Genomic DNA, 21,578 nt, shown 5'->3' on the forward strand with positions numbered 1-21,578 from the left:
GTCCTGGGTCTGAATGTCAGCACCACATATAAATAAATAAAATAAAGGCTCATTGACAGCTAAAAAAATAATTTAAAAAATGCCTGCCACATAAAAAATAAAATAAAGATGTTGTGTCCTCTGAAAACTGGAAAAATAAATATTAAAAATTCTCTCTCTTCTCTCTCTCTCTCTCTCTCTCTCTCTCTCTAAAAAAAAATACCTGCAATGGAAACCATCTAACCCCAGTCCCAGTGACTATTATCAAACATATGCAAAAATTCTGGTCAGGAAGGGGAGAAAGAGGAACTCTCTACCCTGTTAGTGGAATGTAAATTAATGCAACTATTTTGGGGAACAGTAGGGAGTTTCCTCAAACATCTAAATATAGAACTATCTGGTTCTGCAATTCTTGCATGGGAACGGAGTGAAGACTTTGCGATCTGCAAATGTGTTGATGGGCGATTCTGCTAAGGTCTCCCCGAGTCTTCCTGGGCTAGAACTTTGGGCTTTGGGTCCTGCTCCAACGCAAGGTGTCCTACTCCAACACTGAGGCCCGCAGCTCCACTCGGGGTCCCAGTGCTGGTGATTTCTGCAGAGAGCAGCTGTTTAGGGGTCCTCTAACTCTCTCAGAGATGAGTATTCCGACTAGGTGAGATCTGCTGGCTCACTCCCTTCCCTCAGCCATGTTTTCCCATTCCTGCCATCTGTTTCTTTATCTGAAGATTTTTTTTTATTCTATCAATGCTGTCCCTTGAGTCTCATTCTCCTAAACATAAGGATTCTCCCCCATGACCTTTCCGCAGAGCCCTGACTAGAGGATTTATTTCATTGCTTTGCCTACCCTCCTCCAAGCTCATTCAGTACCCTCTAGATAAACAAGCAGAAGACATTGCTGTCCTCTGATTCTGCAATTCTTCTACCTAGGATAAATCCCATGGAAAGGAAATGAGTATGTTGAAGAGATATCTGCATTTTAATGTTTGTTTCAGGATTTTCACAATAGCTAAGATATGGAATCAACCGGAGTGTCCATTTCCAGATGAATGGATAATGAAATGTGGTATATTTACACATTGTAAAGTTACAGAGCCCCGACAATGAAAGAAATCCTGTCATTTGCAGTAACATGGATAGATCCAGATAGTTATGTTAAGTGAATGAAACTGGGCACAGAAATAAAAGTCCCATATCTTCTAACTCCTACGTGGAACCTACGAAATTTGACTTCATTGAAGTTGACAGCAGAATAGTGGTTACTAGAGTTTAGGAATGGAAAGAGGGAGGGAGAATAGAAAGAAGTGTGTGATTAAGTGTAAAAATACAGTTAGGCAGAAAAGGCTCTCATCTTCTATAATACAGTAGGGTGACTAAAGGTAACAGTAATTTATGGTGGATTTGAAAAAAGCTGAAAATATAATTTCAAGTATTTCCAATGCAAATAAATCATAAATGTTTGAGATGATGAAAATGCTAATCATCCTGAATAAATCATTACACATTATGTTTATTTATAGACTTATAAGGATAGCACACCACATACCATAAATATGTACAATTCAGCATGCATTAAAAATAAAAAGGAAGACCTAAACAATTGGAGAGATACAATGTGCATCTTGCCATGGCATTGATGCAAAAGAAATCACCACATAGTAAGTGCCTTAAAGCAACACCCATGTATTATCCTCTGGCATGTTTGAGGTCCTGGGTCTGAATCTCAGAACCACATATAAATAGATAAGATAAAAGCCCATTGACTACTAAAGAAAATAATTTTAAAAAACCTATAATAAAACCATCTAACTCCAGTCAGAGTGGCTATTATCAAATATATACAAAAATTCTGGTGAGGATGGGGAGAAAGAGGAACTCCTGCACATTGTTGGTGGAATATAAATTAATAGAATCATTGTGGGGAATAGTAGGGAGTTTTCTCAAACATCTAAAGATAGAAGTATCTGATTCTGCAATATTCCTACAAAGGATAAATCCTGTGGGGAGGAAATGAGTATGTTGAAGAGATATCTGCATTCCCATGTTTGTTTTAGGATTTTCACAGTAGCTAAGATATTAGTGTCCATTTCCAGATGACTTTAGGTATACATGACAGCTTTGTCTGCTCAGGGCTTCTCACACATTGGCCAAATCAAACAACTGGTCAGGCTATGTTCTCAGCAGGAGCTCAGGAGTCTCCTCTGGGCTCATGCAGGAAATTGGCAGAATTCTGTTTTTGCCTTGGTAGAACTAGCTCCCGTTATCTGACTGGTTATTGGACAAGGTTCACGTTCACCACCAGGAACTGTCCTTAGTTTGTAGCCACTGGGGCCTCTCCCAACATGGTGGCTCACTATGGCAAGGACAACTGAGCAATCCCCCTCTCAGGACCCCTTGTCATTGCTGGCACATTCCCTATCTCTGCATTTATAGACTTCCTTTTTAGCTGTCCCCAACCCTTTCCCCCACATTTGTAAGCCTTCTGCCTTCTTTCCCATCAGAGTGAATTCTCACTCATCCACCTTCCTCAGTATTCAGCAGCATTTTCCATTAACCTCTCAAACCACTTGCTCTATCACATGATCTATGGATTAATTCATTCAGCAAGTGTCCACTGAGCACCTACTATGTTCCAGGTACATGGAACACAGCATTCATGGTGTTTCCATTCTGTTACAGACTGCACATTTCTGAGTCCTCCTGTGTGGAGATTGGAACTCCCATTGGGCCCAACGGGGCAGGCCACTTAACAATTCTGAGACCCAATGGGTTTGAATGTAGGACAAGGTTCACAATACAGACCACAAAGAATGGGATTTTATAAAAACTAAATGAGGGAATTATTACACACTGCTAATCTCAGGGCAATGTGCATAAAAGGATCTAAATTTCTCTTATTAAATTTTAAAATTTTTTATGAATACAAACACATGACAATTTCAGCTTGTGTTATAAGCATATTTTTTGTTTGTTTGTTGTTGTGGAAAAAGTCTCATGAAGCCAAGGGTTGTAGTAGCTTGATTCTGTATTCAGAGATCAGAGTTCATCCATGGTTGAATAGAGGAAGAGTCAATTTCCTGGAGATGGGGGCTCAAGCCCATGGGGACTCAAAGGACCTGGTAAAGTAGGTTTCTCAGTCTTAGACTTTGGAAAAAACTTTGCAAGGATTGGGGGAAGGTGTGGGAGGTTTGAAATATAGAAGGCAGAATATTTCTTGGAGAAAAGTAATAATGACTAATTCACCTGGCACTTAATTAGTCATCTTGGGAACAGAGAATCGGCAAAATATAAATTGCTTTTGGTGCAAAGTCCCACAGGGAAATGATGTCTGAGTGTTGGAATAACAAGAGGGAAGTGTGCCTCATGAGCAGACACACAGTGGGTGCTTGTCTTCCTGCCCTGTCCCCAGCATGTGTGCCACCGTGGTCTGGGTGGAGTGGGCTTCCTTGCTTTAGAGATCTACATCTGCTTTGGAATCTGAGTCTTGACCCCTTCCTGCAGTCTTGCCTGGCAGTGCCACTTCAGTGTCCGTTGTCAACTGTCCAGGGAGGAACTTGGACTTCCTTCCAGAAACCCATCCAGGTGAGCCTGAGAGCCCAGTGGGTGCTGCAGAAAGGCTTCTGAGAGGCTGGCAGCCAAGAGCATGTGCCTTAGTTCACCCAAGTGCCAATCCAGCCTTGCCCAGAGCTGGGAGGTTGCTGTGTTGGTTATTGAATTATTTGGTTAATTCACTGATGTATTTTTTTACCATGTTGAAAAAGGGAGTGGATAGAAGCCACAATTTTAGAATAGGAGAAATGGATGCCAGCAAGAGGGAAAAACCCATGATGCCTGTCACTGTGTACAATATGACGCTACTGATGACGGTGTGAGCAGGCGAGCTTGAGGACCTCAGGGAATTCACAGAAACAGTGTGGGATTTCCACGTCTGTGCAGAAGGAGAGCCTCAGTCCACTCACACTCTCAGGAAGGGCTCCCAGCACACTGATGAGCCAGCTCAGGAGATGAACTGGGCACAGAGCTTGGGGCTCCTGAGGACCTTGTAGTGCAGGTGCTGGCAGATGGCCACAAAGCATTCATAGGCCATCACAGTAAGAAGTCCCATGTCCAGCAGTCCAAAAACAGTGAAGAAGTACATCTGGGTGATGCAGCCTGCATAGGTAATGGCCTTGCTCTGTGTCTGGATGTTCACCAGCATCTTGGGGATGGTGGTGGAGGTGAAGCAGAGGTCAGAAAAGGACAGTTTGGAGAGTAGGAAGTACATGGGCATGTGCAGGTGGGGGTCTGAGATGGTGGCCAGGATGATGAGCAGGTGGCCAAAGATGGTCACCAGGTACAAGGACAGTAACAGCCCAGAGAGAACTGAGGGAATCTCTGGCTTCTCAGAAAGTCCCTGGAGGAGAAATCCTGGAGTCCCCGTGTGGTTTTCTGGTTCCATGTAAAGTAAATGTCCCCAGGGGAGAAGCGGCAGCTAGAGGAAGTCCACGGCCACCTCAGGACCCTGGCGGCCTGGACGTGGACCCAGTGCTCTAGGAGGCATTGGCTTGGTGGCCCCTCCTCTGCTGTGGGTCACACTGGGCTTCCTTAGTGACACTAGTTCCCTTTTGTTGCCACCACCAGCTGGAAAACCCAGTCACCAAACCTAATTTACTCCACAAAGCCGACTGGACCTATGCAACTCCCCTGCATCTGGTCAGCAGCCTTCCTGATCTCAGGTGTCTTAGGAATGACTTTTGTGCTTCACTTTTAAAGGTCCTGGTAATAACTGCCATTTAGGTAAAATGTTAAAAGCTGGGTCTGTATAATTCCCATTAATGATGAGGAAGTCACATTTTCTATAGGCTTGGTTAATTTTTAATTAAAAAGTATAAGGGACCAATCAATGAAGAAATTGACTCACCCAATTCATCACCCAGAAATATCATCAGTAATTTTGAAATCTCACCTATTTGCAATGCATATGAATTATTGGGAATCACATGGAAATGAATGTGTCAAGGAAGTTTCCAAGTCTATGTTAACCCTGGTACCAAATGACAACTGATCGTTCTATAGAAGCCCTACAAGACAAAGCATCCAGTACTTGCATTAATTAGCACAAGTAGAAAAAGTCACAAAGTACATTCATGTAGTGTCCTCAGGGTGTCCATGAAGCCTTTTGTCCAATCAACATGTCCATCAGGCCTTTTTCCTGCCTTGGAGGGGCATGAACCATAGTCACATAGGTCCTGACTTAAAAATAGCCTTTTTGTAAGTTTCTTAGCAAATATCCTCAGGTGCTGTTTGTACTCAGTACCCAGGAAGTGACCCAGGCCCATCTCCCTGTCTTCCCAGTCTTGTCTCCTACTCTTTACTTCTTACTTACTAACATGTCTGTCAGGAAATTATCTGGGGATCAATTTTCTTGGCATTTTGGCCACTACTTTATGACTATGAAGATCTCAGGTGGAGTATGGCATTCTGGGGAGACTTCCACATCCTCAGAAGCCCACGTCCCACATAGAGCAAGGTCTCTTCCTTGTAGGCACCACAATATTTTATTTTTATATATTTTTTTCTGTTTATATTTTATTTTTTGTTAAAAAATGAAGGCAAGTTCTATTCCTTTTGAATGTTGTTGATGTGAGCATCCTGGGAGGCTGGTTTTCTTGCTTCTAGAATTTTTGCATGGAAGAGGCCTCATAGGAAGGGGGGCAGTAGAAGAACGTTTAACAGAGAAACTGAGGAATTGGGCAGCAGACGGCATCTGGATGTTGACTTTGCCCAGCACCATGTCGGGCACGGACACATTTCAGGTTCTGTAGAAGTTGAATGTCGATCATGTCCTCCAAGAATCCCTTCACATGGCCAACACCATGAATTTCTTGAAACACACAGCACAGAGTCTTTATCCTGTCCTAATGGCTAAAAAATGGCGCTTCAGATTTTCCATGGGGAAGGAGGATGTAGCTCCGGTGATTTTTCTAATTATTCTGGAATGATAATTATTGAAAAAGTACATTAGATTATTGCAAATAACTCAAGTTCCATTTAAAAAAGGAAAGAAATGATTTGTTAGATAAAGAGATTATAGCTGTATGAAAAAGTATGTGAGATGATGGGTAGTTAATTTTATTTATTATTGTAACCATTTTATTTTCTGTATATTCACATGTCACACCACAAATATACACAATGATAAGTTTTCTAGCGAAGGAACCGCTGAGCTAAAGCCAGCCCCAAATATAAACAATGAGTTAGTAAATTATGGCTGTTAAAGCATTGTGCTTGGTGGATGACCACTGGAGGGTCTTAGCCACCATCTTGCTCCATAATTTTTAAAAATTTCAATTGACAAATAATTATCATCTACGTTTATGGGGTATGATTCTGCATGCACGCACGCACACAGACACACACACACACACATATACACACACACACACACACACTTCAATCACAATAGTTTCTTGCCTGATGAATTTATCAGGGCATGATCAAGAGGCCACATGAGATTACATTTTGCTGATTTTGGACTTTCTCAGAAGTGAGACTGATTCACTGGAGCCTTATGAATGTTGTGATTCAGAAAATTATTCAGAACTGGTTACAAGACAAAATGTTTTGTTTTTAAGAAATGAGCCAAGGGAGGGATTCCAAAATGAGAGGAAGAGAGTCCAGCAACTGACACCCTGGAGATGCCCAGTTTAAGGAGACACTGGAAGATAAAATGACATCAGGCCACCAACAGAGTGGACCTTCGTGGTCCAGTGCCCAAGATGGTAGAAACACCTGATCACATCATCTGAATTTCAGAAGCCTTTGTTCCCTATTTGATGGCTTCCTATTTTCTAGATAAAAAGTTGCCATTTCTTTTCCTCAATGTGTACATCATTCCTATTGCTGTGGTAGAGGGAGGGGGTGGTGAATCTATTCACTTATCTACAACTAGAGGCAGATTTTGACAGCTCCATGAGAGAGAAAGCCAACCTATGTAATTGGTGTGATAGACAAAATAATGACCCACAGACGTCCACACCCTAATCCCGTAGCCTGTGCATGTCACCATGCCTGGAAAAGGAACTTCTCAAGAAGGAGTATGTTAAAGCTTAAAAAATCTAATTTTACATTAAATCTATTTAGATGGCACATATTAATGGTATAATGTAATGTTTTCCTGCCTGTCTACAGTGTGAGTGTTTACATCAGGTTAAACATAACTATCTCCTCCAACATGCATTAGTTATTTGTGGTAAAAACTCTCAAAATCCTTTCTTTGTCTTTTAAAGAGACTTGGTGCTGGGATGGAGCCAGGGGCCTTGCAAGTGCCAGGCAAGTGCCTCCCTCTGAGTGGCCCCCAGCCCCTCAGTGCTGTTGGAAAGGCACAGCACACTTTGTGGTCTATTGACCTACTGTGCACCACACCACAGAGCTTCTTTCTCCTGACTGTGACTTAGTACCCATGATCAAGCTTTTCTCACCCCCTCCTCCCCAGCCTCTGGGAACCACTGTTCTGCTCTTTGTTTCTATGAGATCAATGTTTGCATTTCACATATCAGTGGGATCATGCATGTTAAGCATCTTGAGATGAGAAAATCATCCTGGATTGTCCAGGTGAGCCTAAGGTCATCACCAGGGTCTTTAGGAGACTCAGATAAGGGTGGGGACAAATGATAATAAGCAGGGACTAGGTGGGTGGGAGGGAGGGAGAGAGAATCATGTAAGGTCAGCACACAGGCAGGCATGATGGTGGAGTCCAGGAGGCAGGGGAAGCATGGTCTGTAGACAGGAGGAGAGAAATCCTGCCAATACCAAGGAACGTGTGCTCTGGGAGCAGGGAGTGACCCTACCATGCTGGGTCAGGAGGTATCCGACACAGCCTTGCTAGACAGAGTGTAGGACTCGGGTTCAGCTGTCCATTTCCTGATCCTCTTGAGCCATGTCCTGTACTGCTCCTGGACCTGCAGAGGCAACCCATGCTCTGGGTCAGCTCACAGAGAGGGGTGTGGGTGGGGAGGCATGGGTGGGAGCTGGGCAGGGGTACCTGTTGGCTGAGGAGGCAGTACACCAGGAAGATGAAGACGCCCTGCAGGCTGTTGACGATGGTGAAGAGGTAGGCCATGACGGGGGCCAGGGGGCCCACCTGCAGGACACCCAGACACCAGGTGCAGCCCAAGATGAAGAGATGAGCCATTGCTTTAAATGTCAGCATCCTAGGTTGGGGGAGAATGGAGGCTTATAATGCACCCACAACAAAATCATGCTGATCCCTAATTTCATTAACCAGTGTTACAGAGCATTTCCTTTGCTAGGGCTTGGACATGAATCACAAAGAGAGGCTTGGGGCAGGGGTGCATGCCTGTAACCCCAGCTCCTTAGGAGGCTGAGGCAAGAGGATAACAGCCTGGGAAACACAGTGAGGCCCAATCTTAGAAAACAAACACAGGACAAATTTCTGTTTTCATTAATCGTATGCTCTGTTCAAGTGGTAATACAACTAAATAATGATATGCAAAAATTTGAAAGGTTAATCAGAGGAACCCAGAAGAAAGAGCATGAATTTTACACAAGATTCTGAGTGAAGGATCAACCCCGCCCCCTGGAGGACTGAACTGGAGTAGCGTTTTCTACAGGGAGGAACAGTTACTTATAGGGTGGGAAGGATTCTGAGCTGAGGGTGCCTCAAGGAAGTGCAGCCTGAGACGTGGGGACTGTCAGGAGAACAACAATGCTCTTGGTACTCTTGCTGTGGAAGAGCTGAAAAAGAGTCCAAGCATTGCTGGTCAGCCAACGCCAATTCCTCCTGAGGCTGAGGGAGTCCCAAGCTGGGATCAGAGATGGAGGCATTTTTGGGTTGTAAGCAGCAGAGCCACCCAGAATCCCCCCAGGAGGGACATGAGGGGCTGCCCAGGCACATGGCTTTGCTCTTGGGCCTCATCCATGTCTGTGGGTGTTATGTCCCCTGGTCCATCTCACCTCGTGTTCTGGAGGGTGGACACATCTCTGTTGATGGAGGACAGCTTGCTCTTCACAATCCAGAGGGTCATCAGGAAGAAAACCAAATTGACCTTCAAGAAACCACAGAGGAAAGACAGCAGCATGAATCTGACATAATTTTCCTGTGTACATATATGACCACATCACAGTGAATCCCACCGTCATGTACATTCACGAGAATGGGCCTTAGAGGAATAAGGTATATTCCATGCTTGTGTAATTGTATCAGAATGGATTCTACCCTCACGTATAACTAAAAAGAACCCCACAAAAGAAACCGTAGGAGGTTTATGAATATCTTCTTTTCCCTTTGCAGTTCTGTGAAGGGAACCGAGACCCTAGTGCATGCCAGGCAAGCTCTCTGCTTTTGAGCTATACCAAAATCCCCCACAGCAAAGTTTTATTGAATAAAATTTTAAATCTCTTATCTCTCCATTGTAACCCATGTAGCTTTTAGTATTTGACAATAGCGTTAGAATTTGTAGATGCAGAAGTCTTGGAAAACCCAACCCAACCCATAACAATCCAGGGATAGTCCTGTTCTCATCACCATCCTTATAATCCTGCTCTTCTAGTGACCCTCATGTGGACGGCAAGGAACTCTGATGACATCACTCACACAAGAGATGGCACAGGCAGGTCCAAGGAAGCCCCACACAAACCCCTGTTCTGGATTGAGCCAGCAGCTGAGCAAGAGAGAGAACAACATCACTTTGCTGTGTTCATGTAGGAGTCCACGACCAGAGTCACTCCACACATGCACAACCACAAGGATGGGAAGCCAGACCCCTGTATGTGTGATATGTCACAGTATACTCTACTGCCATGTACATCTAAAAAGAACAAATGAAAAATTAACAAAGAGAGAATCAGTGCATTGATCCTTGTAGACAGAGAGCAGTTATTTCGATCTCTTCCTCCCTTTCCTCAACAAACATTGAGTGTCTGGGTGGTAGGCTTTCTGTCTGGCTCTGAAGATACCAAGGAAGTAAACACGGTTGTATATCTCCCACGTCTCACCTCCAGGAGGATACACACTGTAGACACATTGTAACAATGAAACAAAAATGGAAGGTTTTGAGGATGAATCACTGGAGGGCATATTAAGGTCTGGGTCTGTGGGATTAAAATGGTTAAGGAGAATTCCCCAAGGAAATCACATGTTAATGGAGACATGAAGATGGGAGGGTGTTATTGAGGTAGTCAGCTCTGGAGCAGGGCAGAGGACTGTGAACATGGTCACAGTGCTTGAGAGTCTTGTGAACCTGACATCATTTTAAGGGCTCATCTTGCTCCATTCAATAAGTTGCTTTTTTTCTGCTGCTAAATTACCCAATGACAAGAATTCTTTCATGGATTTATGGACATGGAGTTCACGTACCATAAAATTCACTCATTGAAAGTGCACACTTCTGTTACATTGTCATGCGGTGTGCATGCACGAATATGTAGCAACAAATCCCTTCATTATATACAACTATAAAGCACCAATAAAAATGCAGAAAAATGAACTGCACAGTTTTTGTTTGAACAAAACAGTGCTGTGTAGCCATCACCACAACTTAACTGTGGAACATTCTCACAGCTCCAGAAAGAAACATGTGCACATCAGCACCCGCTCCTCCCTCCTGCTCCCACCCCTTTCCTTGCCCCCAGCCACAGGAATCTATTTTCTCTTATCGATTTGTTTCTTCTTGGCATTTCACATAATGGAATCATGAAATGTGTGATCTTTAATGACTACATTCTTTCACTTAGCATGATGTTTTCAAGATTCACTCATAATGCAGCATTTTAAAGATGAAATTCGCCCATGAACATATTAATTGTCTGTATTAGAGGAGCCCAGCCTGGTATTTCCACCCAGGCCCATGGTGTGCAGTGATTCATCCCAACCTCCCTTTTCTGCTTTCCTTGACACTGCCCTGCACCCTTCCGGATCTCTTGAATTCACTCTGTTGTACTTTCAGGTGGATTTATTTTTTAGCTTCCACAAATGTGAGACAACATGTGGTACTTGTGTTTCTGTGCCTGGCTCATTTAACTTAATATAATGTCCTCCAGTTTTATCCCTGTTGCTGCAAATGTTAAATAGTATTCTTCTTTAAGAGGCTGAATAGTATTGCATTGTGTGTGTGTGTGTGTGTGTGTGTGTGTGTGTGTGTGTGTATCTCCCCTCTTCGTTCTCCATTCATCTGTGAGGGGCACTTCTGCTGATTCCGTGCCTCAGGTATTGTGGAGAGTGCTGCAACAAACTTGCGTTTGTGGATATCTGCTAGTTTTGCCACCTTTGGGCACTTAACTAAATGGTCCTTCTATTTCCTCATTGATAAAATCAGGCTAATGAGAACATCTACTTGTAAGTAGAGAAGTGAGGATTATTTGAGTTAATACATATAAAAGTGGCTAGAGAAGCACCTGGCATGAAATAAGCACCCTGTAAATCTTAACTATGACACTATGTTTAATTTTTACTTTTGTAATTAAGTCCTTTTTATTCTGCATCATTAAAGCTTAAAACTGTTATAATGAAATCCCTAGGACTGACATGTGAGCCTAAGCAATAAGACCTTTCACGGGAGAAGATGAGGACTTCTCTCCCTTTTGATTGCATATCCTCCTGTCACTGAGGTAACCACAATCACAAGTTTGGTGATTATCTTTGTTTATCAGTTTGATTATTTAAATCAATTCTACTTTCCCCAGTGAGGAATTGGGATTTGGATAAAAGTAGGTTAAATGAAAACAAAAAAGTCCTAAGCATTTCTTTTGCTTTTATATTTGCTATTTTTAGGAGAGAGATTTCATTAATTATTTAATCCTTACTATAATTTTCCACAGGAAAGATGCCCTAGGGGTTACTAGTTAGTGTCGCTGTGCATCTTAAGCTCTGAAATACTCAAAATGCTACTTTGGTTCAAGTGAAGGCCGTGGACATGGGCGAGAGGAGAAGGACAAGTGGGGTGCGTATTTACCGAGCAGGAGTGCCATAAAGGTGAGGTCTGGCTGCTGCAGACACGGCCACCATGGCAGCTGGGACCCCGTAGCCCACAGGGAACATGAGCCTCCTCATGAGCCTGTTTCTGCTGGAGGAACTGAGCACAGTCAGGTTCCGCGCGGTGAGGAAGAGGAACAGCCCCTCCAGCAGCATCCAGGTGAAGGAGGCCAAGTAGAGGTAGTGCAGGGCGCCCGCGGTGACCGCGCACAGCACCTGGGGAGGAGAGAGACCCTGGGGCAGCCTCAGACTCTGGGCGTGGCCCAGGAGGCCTCCTGAGCCCTGTGGCAGGGAATTCTGCTGTGCACCAGGCGCTGCACTATGGTGCTTCAGCCATAGGCTGCATGTGTGCTCCCATAGATCACAGCAGAGCTGGAGAGGTCCTGCTGCCCAGTGACTTCACAGCCTCCCACTGCTGTCCTGGGGCATTCCTCATGCAGTAGTGGTGATGTCACAGCCTCCCACTGCCGCCTTGTGGCCTTCCTCATGCAGTAGTGGTGATGCTCTTGTGAACCAACCCCCTGCACTGCTGGTTCATGAGCAGCAGGGTCACACAAGGACATGTAGGACCTAATATTTACAAATGGCAACCAATGATTATGTGACTGCTTATGCATTTACTGCACTATGATTTTCACATTATTTTAGAAGTGACTGTAGTTCACAGGGCTTAGTATCTTGTCTCCAAATGGTGCTGATCCTGGGAACAGCTGAGGGTGCACATTGAATGACAGTATCAGTAGCTGGATATTCACCCATCCCTGGGCTCTTAAGAGACAGAAGGTCACTAAATAATCCTGTGCATCAACGCAGAGAAGATAATCAACCCAGAAGGTGGGCAGACCTACAAGCAGCTGGAAAGAGCAAGGGAGCAAACCACACAGCCCCCAGCACTCCAACAACTAACTCTGTAGGAGTGACAGCAGAGGAAATGTTGGGGAAGAATTTAGAAAGCTCCTAGTTAAAATTTTGAATGAGCTGAAACAAGATGTAAGGAATGAACCTGGAGAAGAAACAGGAAGTGGAGGATCATTTCAATCAAGCCAGATTCTAAAAATGAACTAATAGAAATTCTGAAAACAAAGGACTCGATTAACCAAATTAAAAATTAAAAACCTCCTGTTTCTCCTCTTAAAAAGTGTCTGCTGTAAAACGAGGTGCCGCCTGACACCTGCCCAGTCGCCTCCTTCGTGTCTCCTGATTGAATCAGGAGGCCACGTCCAGTGATTGAAGGATGCCATCTAGAGTTGCGTCAGTTCACCCTACCTGGTCCCCTAATGAAGGAACTTCCCCAGGATGCAAGCCGTGTTGCTAAGCAACACGAATGTAGCTGCTGGAGTTGCAAAGAGGGTTCGTTTTCTCGTTGAATCCATCAACGTGAAATGGGCATCGACCTCCTCTGGACTTCCCCGGGGCCCAGGCTGTTTGATTAGGAGCTGGGCAGCCTGGCTCCTGAGTTCAGCACCCCTGGGAGGGCGGGGCAGGGACACCTGGGTACCTTGGGCTGGGTTCTGTCGATGGCCGTGAGGAAGAGCAGGTGGGCCAGCAGGAGGCAGAGCGAGAGCTGCAGGTGCAGGGAGGTGCTGGTGTTCTGGATGGCTCTGCACAGGAGGAAGGTGAGGGCCGCCAGGACCAGGCACAGCAGCGACACGCCCAGCCCCATGCAGGTGATGACGCTCAGCACGGGGTCATCCTCCTGGGGCAGAGGGAGGAGCCTTCACAGCCACGTGCCCTGCTCTGGGGTAGGAACCCCTCCCCTATCTGTCATTTGGTGCAGCAGATTCAGGAATGGAGGGACGGGGTCCAGGTGTGAAGCTGATGGGGGAGGGGCTCCAGGTTCAGAAGGTTGGACTGTTAGGTTTTCTGAATGGAGCAGGTAAGAGGCTAGTAGGGCCCCGATGTGTAGAGTCCTAACTCAAGGAGGAGACCCGGGATTCCTGACTTTGGGGCACAGTAAGGTGTATGTTGATATGTGAGTGAGTGTGTGTGAAGCCCATGCTGAGGGTCCCTCTGTCCCTGTTCCATTAGGCCACAGGACAGAACCTGCACCTCAGTGTCCAGCATTAACCTCCCATCCCAGACACCCCTGGCCTCAGTCCAGCTCTGCCTGTTCCTTACTGACCACAAGTCCCTGTGTAGTTAGAATTAGATACTTGGTTAAAAATTAAAGTTAATAACAGTAGCTTAAAGTTCACTTTCCCCCCACTTCTTTCTGAAAGTCATCTTAAAGCCATGAGGATATTTAAAAGCCCACCATCAATTCTATTTCAGTGTAATTGAGGGGAAGAGGAGAGAAGAGGAAAGAGGGAGGGGAAATGTTCAAATGGTAAATAATGAAGGTAAAATTTCACAGCAGGTGCATCAGGATCAAGTGCACACAGATGTTGTTTGTGTGGATTTTGTTTTTGCAACATATCTGTAAATTTGAAATGGTTTCCCAAGAAAATGTTTGAAAACAAAGTTCAAACCCTGCAGGTGACATTTGTGCAAGGAACATTTGAGACCCTGGTGTAAAGACAAAATTGGGAAATTAGGAGGCAGGACAGGGGAGGAGCAGAGGGAAAGAATGACACCTGATAAATGAAACAGAGGCAAAACTTTCAAAATAGATGTCTCTGGGTAAAGAGTAATGGGGTGGTGGGTTCTCTTTTCATTTCCTCATGGCTTTAAGAGGACTTGGAGAAATAGGTGGGAAAGTGTAAATTTTAAGTTACCATCATCATTGACTTTCTTCCTTTAACCAAGTATCTGATCTATTTCTTCTATTTTTGTTCTTGAAACATATCTAAAAAATAGAAATTGTTTCCTAAGAAAGCACTTAAAAATAAATGTTCCTCCAAGTGATGTTAACATATGCTGAATTTTGAGAACTTCTGATGTAAAGACAAAATCTAATTTCCATAATATATAAAAAGCTCTTGGCTGAGATCTTTGTCATGCTCATGGTCACAGGGTGCTCACAGTAAATGCCCATAATGTGGGCTCACCTGAGAGTCTGAACCTGGGGAAGCAGAAGTGTCCACTCCCCTGGCTAGAGGAGGAGGTAAACAGCCCCCAGTCCAGCCATCCTCCCTGACTCCGCTGACCCCCTCTGACCTCCACCTTCCCCAGACCTTCCTTTTTTGTAAACCTGAAACCTGACCATGGTTGACTTACAGACTCTGGTGGTAAGTAGAATTCTAACTTGGTCTTCCTATGTCCTCCCCCTGCTGTTACACAAACCTTCTTCTAATTATTCAATTCTCTGATAAACTAGGTGCTGCTGTGGAGGGATCTTGCAGGTGGAATTTAGGGCTCGATCTGTTGACTTTTAGATTAAGGAGTTTATTCTGGGATTGGTGTGATCAGGTGATTGCTTTAAAGATCTGGACTCTTCCTGGGAAAACAGATTCAAAACTTGAGAGGGATTCTATACAAGGACATTTTCATGTTGGTTTTTAGATAGGAACACTGGTGTTTTGTGACAAGGCCAACCAGGGGTCATATGAGAAGAAATGTGGGTGGCTCTTAGGAACTGAGTGTGGTCCCCCCTGACAGCTGCTAAGAGAAGGGAACTGAACTCTGCCTGCAACCAGGGAGCTGGAGGAGGGCTGCAAGACCCAGAAGAGACTGCCGCCCTGGCTGATGTGATCTTGTCAGTCTTTTAGAACCTGAACAAGGAACTCATCCCCCTGTGCTGGGTTGCTGACCCACAGAAACCGCGAGGGAACAAATTTGTTTTACTTCAGCAGTGACATTTGCATAAGTGTGTTTTGCAGCAATCGATGCTGAAGGCAGCCTCTCACCTGCACATGGTAGTGGACCATGAGGACGGCAAAGCTGCTGAGGTGGGTACAGTGGCAGGTGGTGCTGCCACCTCTGGTGCTCACTGTCCTGCAGCCTGCAGTGGTCCAGTGACTCCCATTCTGGCTGTGGTCCCAGAAGACACAGAGCACCTTGTGCCTTGGTGCAGATGTCACCAGCTGTAGTAACAGGACAGGGGTGTGAGCTGGTCCTCCTGTGCTCAGAGATGCTGACCCAGGAAGGGCTGGCTTTCCTGTGTGGGGTGCACCTGTGGGGAGTCCTGCTGAACCTCAAGGTTAAGAGGACAACAAGGGTGTGCCTGGGCCTGGGGATCTTCCCACACCATGGTCCCCCACCCCCCACTCACAGGATGGGAGAAGGTGAAGGTAACTGATGAGCTGAGGTTCTGGGTGTCATTGCTGCTCAAAAAGGCTGAGACGACATCTGAGAGCAGGACAGAGGAGACTCTTGGCATCAAGTCCTTGTGTGTCCCATGGGGAGCCACCTGCTTCTCAGGCTCCAGGACCAGGGGAGCTTCAGCCAGCAGCTTGTCCATCCCTGGGGTGGAGACCAAGCCCACCACAGAAGGGCCTGCAGGACGAGGCCATGGGTGAGTCTCAGGGTCTCCTCCAGGGCCTCCTCCTTAGATGGCCTCTCCTCCTTTTGAATTGTTGTATTATAATGATACACAATAGTGGGACTTGCTGCTCCACATTCACACGTGCACACAACAGAATGTGGCCTCATCACTCCCCAGAACCTCCCCTTTGGATGCTCTTCTAGTGACCTCTTCCCACCCACATCACCCTTTAGTCTTTAATTCTGTATTTTTTCACATAATTGGACATATTTTCCCACCCTGAAGCCTCTTCCAAACAGGATGGTACTGGTGTATGGTGGACATCCCACCTTCTCCCCATCTCAGATGTTACCTGTGTAACAAGATTCCTGTGCCAGATTCCAGTTCAGCTGCATCTTTGCCTGATTCAGACTCAAGGTGACATTGCAAATTCCTTGCTTCTGCACCTCCAGGGCCAGTTCTATGAGTCATGGGAAGAAGAAGTTTTATGTTAGGAATCTATATGTGTGTATATGTGGATATGAATATCTACATATGTACATCACATATATCAAGGACCTATGTGTGACTTCTAATTCACTATAACCACACACGAGTATATGTGAATATATAAACACACATGTGTTCACATACAGATATGTATGTAATCCTTTGTAATTTCAGATTTTATATGTATGTGTATATATGTGTTGTGTATACATATGTGTGTATACATACATGTGTATGAAATCTCAAGTTATGAAGAATTCTAACCATAGGAGCAATTGTGCACCAACATATTAGATAACTGAGATGAAATGGACACATTCTGAGGGACACAGAAACTACCAAAACTGACTCAAGAAGGTTTGGAAAATTTGAAGAGACCTATAATGGGTAAAGAGATTGAATCAATAGTGAAAATCCTCCTAAATGAACATGTGAGATCAGATTTTCACCAATTCAATATGGTTAAATTTCACTAATCATATAGGGAAGAATGAACATGAATTCTTTCTAAACTCTTTCAAACAACAGAAGACGGGTCATCATCTAGTAATTCCTTGAGGCTCATCTTACTGTGATGTAAAAACAGATAAAGACATCACAAGAAAACAAGAGACCTATATCTCTTATGAACATAGACACAACAATCTCTATCAAATATTAGGAATAAATTTAACTAAGAGACTCAGGATGTGTACCTAGAGAAGTACAGAAGGATTTGAAAAGCATTAAAGACTCCAAATGAATGCAAGGACACCTTGTGTTCATGGATGGGGAAACTTTATATTGATAAGATGGTGACATGCCCCAAAGAGATCTACAAAGTCAATGTCATCCCTATTCATGTCCCAACAGCCATTAATATTATAATTTGCTCAAGTAGAAAAACTCACCTTGAAACTAACACAGCATTGCAAGAGATCCAAGTAGTTAAAGCGTGGCTGAAAAGAGCAACAAAGGGGGAGGACTCACACTCCTGATTTCAGAACTGATGGCAAATGAGCAGAGCCCAAAGCAGCGTGGTACTGCCATGAAGACAGAGGGAAAGGTGAGCCCAGAAATAAACCTGCACCTCTGCAGTCAATTGGTTTTCAGCCAGGGACCAAGACTGTTCAATGCACATAAGAACAGTCTCTTCAATGATTGATGAGGGATTACTGGATATCCAAGGAAAAAGAAGGATGTGGACCCCTACCTCACACCACACACACAGATTAACTCAAAATAGAACAAAGGACTCAATCTAAGAACTGAAGCCCATAGGAGGAAATATAGTGGTATCTTTCTGACCTTGGATTTGGCAATGGATTGTTAGATATGACACTGAATGTACAAGCCATGAAGGAGAAAGTAGATAAAGTAGATGTCCTCAAAATTCAAAACATCTGACATTAAAGTTAAACTATTATCAGAGATGTGAAATGATAATCCATAGGATGGAGAAAGCATTTCCAAGTTGCACATCTCATCATGGTCTCCTGTCAAAATAGATGAAAATCTCTTACAACTCAACAACAAAATTACCAACCCAATCACAAATGCACAAAGAATTTGAACAGACATTTCTCCAAAAAGATACACAAATGGCCCAGAGGCACATGAAAAGATGCTAACCATCACCCGTCAACAGGGAGATGCAACTCAAACTGGCAAGGAGACATCACTTCTCATGCACTAGAACAGCTGTGATAAAAACCAGATGAATCGAGGTAACATGTTTAGCCGAGGCCATGGAGAGAGGACTCTTCCACCCCGCTGGTGGTACTATGAAATAGTGTGGCCATTCTCCAAACCGTCTGGTGGTTCCCCCAAAACTACACATGGAATTACCATGTTACCTACCAAGTCCGGTCCATGGTAGACACACCAAAGCACTGAGAACAGTTATTCAAACACACTTATACATCCATATTCTTAGTAGTAAGTCACAATAGCCAAGAGGTGGACCCACCCAAATGTTCATCAGTGGCTGAGTGGGTCAGATCAACACCCATAGGATGGAATCATATTCTGCCATGAAAAGGGATGGAGTGATGCTATGCCCTGCTCAACAGCATTATTCTAGGAGAAAGAAGCTAGAGGGACAGGTCACACTTTGTATGATTGCTTTTTACTAAATGGTGGAATAGGCAACTCCATTAGAGAGCAAGCAGGTGAGTGGAAGCCACGGTTGGGGAAGGGGAGGAGTGAGGGAAGAAAGCTGAGGAGGCACTGTGTTTGATTTTGGAGAAAACTGTCTTAGAAATGGAGGTGATGGCTGCATCAGTTTGTGAATGTTCTTGATTCCACTGAAATGTAGAATTGGTGGATTTAAAATGGAGAACTTAAATGTTGGATTTTGTTAAGTGAATTTTACCACAATAAAACAATTAATACCTACATATCAAGCAAGATTAATTTATATTACTCCAAATTAGCTTTTGGGAGCTGTTTCAATTTTGTTACCTAAAATTCTTAGGAAAAAAGTTTTTTTTTTTTTTTTTTTTTTTTTTTTTTTTTTTTTTTTTTAGTTGTAGATGGACACAATACCTTTGCTTTTATTGATTTGTATGTGGTGCTGAGGATCAAACCCTGTGCCTTTAGGCAAATGCTCTACCATTGAGCTACAACCCAGCCCCTCTAAAATTCCTTATTGTCATTTTTTTAAGAGAGAGAGAGAGAGAGAGAGAGAGAGAGAGAGAGAGAATTTTAATTTTTATTTATTTATTTTTTTAGTTTTCAGTGGTCACAACTTCTTTGTATGTGGTGCTGAGGATTGTACCCGGGCCACACACACACCAGGCGAGCGCGCTACCACTTGAGCCACATCCTCAGCCCCGCTTATTGTCATTTTACTGCTGATAATGTATACTATATTGTAAATTTGTACTATTTGTGGTTTTCTGCCTTTTTCACTGTTGTGATTATTTATGTGAGTCTCACTGAGGTACAGTGTGGTCACTCAGCTCTAGTGGGATCAGAAGAGGATGAGGCTAGGAACAGGGGCTGGCGCAGACCCAGGGACTTACGTGTGCCTGCAGAATAATTGAAGGTTGCTGTCCCCTCAGGCAGAGCCCTGCTCAGGTGTGTCAGAGCACTCTCCAGTTCTGTCAGCAGGTGAGTGGCCACATAGTGCTTCTGTGAGGAGGTCAGCGTCTCCAGGTCCCCAGGGGTCTCCAGCAGCTCATCCACCTCCTGCATGACCCCCTAGAGGGATGGGGGCACAGAGCAGGTGGACTTGGGCCAGAAGGTCCACATGAGGAGTTTGACCACTCAACCCCAGAGAACAGACCCAGACACTGTCCAGTTGGGGATAGAGAGAGCATGGTTTGGGACTCCCTGGGTGGTCCTTGCTCCTCAGAGGTCAGCCCTGGTTCATGACAGTCAAGGATGACAAAGACAAGGATCAGAGCAAGAGGACAGACTTTGCATGTGGGCATCCAACTGTGTGTGTGTCTCCCAGTGTCCTCTTCCACCTGCCCTGGGAGAGTGGCCAGCTCAGAGCAGGACCTTACTGTGCTTGGGCCTGTTCCCCTTCCCCCAGACCACAGCTGCCCTCCTCCCTCTATGGGAGGTCTCCACCTGCTTCCCCTGTCCTGCCCTTACCTGGATGGTGTCGTTGGCTGCATGTTGCTTGACATTCTTGTGCAGATTGTTGACTTTGTCAGTGAATTGGGAGAGTCTCTGGGGAGGTGAGATGAGGTGTCATGGGTGGGTGCGAAGCTTTGGGCAAAGGGGTGGACAGGGTGCTGCACCATGAATTCCCACCTCCTTATCGTGGCTTGGGTGGCTTACCTGGCTGTGGACTCCAGTGGGCAGAGACCAGGTGTAGCTGCCCCCATTCCCAGAGTAGCTGCCCCCAGTCCCGGGGTAGCGGTGCCCAGTCCCAGGGTAGCGGGGCCCAGTCCCAGGGTAGCGGTGGGGAGACTGGGTGTCGCTGGGCATGACTGCCGGGACAGGACAGTGGTTCATTAAGAGAAGTGCACATGTGTGTGGGTGGCTCCAGGAGCATGTGCACATGCAGATCAAAGTCAGGATGGAGAGAGTAGAGCAGAGAAGTGAATGAGGCCAAGCAGTGGAGAAGGGCGTGGCCGTGAGGGCGTGGCCAAGACAAGCATGGAGCACACAGCGAGTCCTCTCCAGGCCGGGGTGTTGGCTGGGACTGACTGTGTCCTACCCTCAAGTCTCCTACCTACTGAGTTTCCCCGCTGGGTCCCTGGGTCCATCGTGGTTGTGGGGAAACTGAATGTTCCAGGTGTGACTGAGTCCCTGTGGTCCCTGGGAGGGCCAAGTATTATCCATTCAGTGTCTAGCAGGGGAAAGAAGACAGAATGGTGCTGCAATGAGCTCCCTGTGGGCTCCTTATCTTGATCCCTCCCCCTTGCAGTTCATGCAAAACGGATGGGCAATGGGGTGTTCTGAAGGTACAGAAGTGGCCCTCTGCAGGGTGTTCTGAGTTTTGGAGAGTGAACAGAGATGGGCAGCCAAGTGTTTTGCATGGCCCTCTGATTCCTGGAGAAGGTGGGGCAAGGAGCCCAGGGAGTGGGTACCAGGTCTGCCCATCACTGACTCCATGGACTGTGAGGCCAGTGGTCCTATCTTCAGGTGCAGTGAAGACCACAGTGTTGAAGGGTGAGGAGGGAACGAGTAGGGCCCAGCTGAGCCCTCACTGAGCTGCGGCTTCACCTCCAGGGTTCTTTCCCAGTGGGGTTCACACAGGGGCGGGGGTGTCTTCCACCTCATTCCTGCTCACCCCTGACTCTGCCCATCCACCTGAATGAACTCTGCCCTCTCTCCTAACCA

General features: G+C 45.3%; 1 protein-coding gene and 1 pseudogene across 1 annotated transcript; both read right to left on the reverse strand.

Annotated features, from left to right (window-relative positions):
- Window positions 1–3,704: 3,704 nt before the first annotated feature.
- LOC113177943 (olfactory receptor 7A17-like) lies at window positions 3,705–4,414 on the reverse strand (annotated as a pseudogene).
- A 1,483-nt stretch (window positions 4,415–5,897) lies between these two features.
- On the reverse strand, window positions 5,898–20,720 carry LOC113178502 (adhesion G protein-coupled receptor E2-like). Its single transcript, XM_077796516.1, has 13 exons — window positions 20,571–20,720; window positions 20,382–20,459; window positions 19,805–19,982; window positions 16,663–16,770; window positions 16,098–16,321; window positions 15,733–15,909; window positions 13,446–13,643; window positions 11,928–12,163; window positions 9,572–9,638; window positions 8,932–9,023; window positions 8,000–8,168; window positions 7,806–7,916; window positions 5,898–5,948 (listed from the first exon to the last, which is right to left on the reverse strand). Exons 1-12 carry the CDS (start codon window positions 20,718–20,720, stop codon window positions 7,815–7,817), a joined length of 1,779 nt encoding a protein of 592 aa, XP_077652642.1. The 3' UTR covers window positions 5,898–5,948; window positions 7,806–7,814.
- Between the last annotated feature and the right edge of the window lie 858 nt (window positions 20,721–21,578).

This window comes from Urocitellus parryii, chromosome 3 (assembly GCF_045843805.1).
Source record: "Urocitellus parryii isolate mUroPar1 chromosome 3, mUroPar1.hap1, whole genome shotgun sequence".
In the NCBI taxonomy this organism is placed as follows: domain Eukaryota; kingdom Metazoa; phylum Chordata; class Mammalia; order Rodentia; family Sciuridae; genus Urocitellus; species Urocitellus parryii.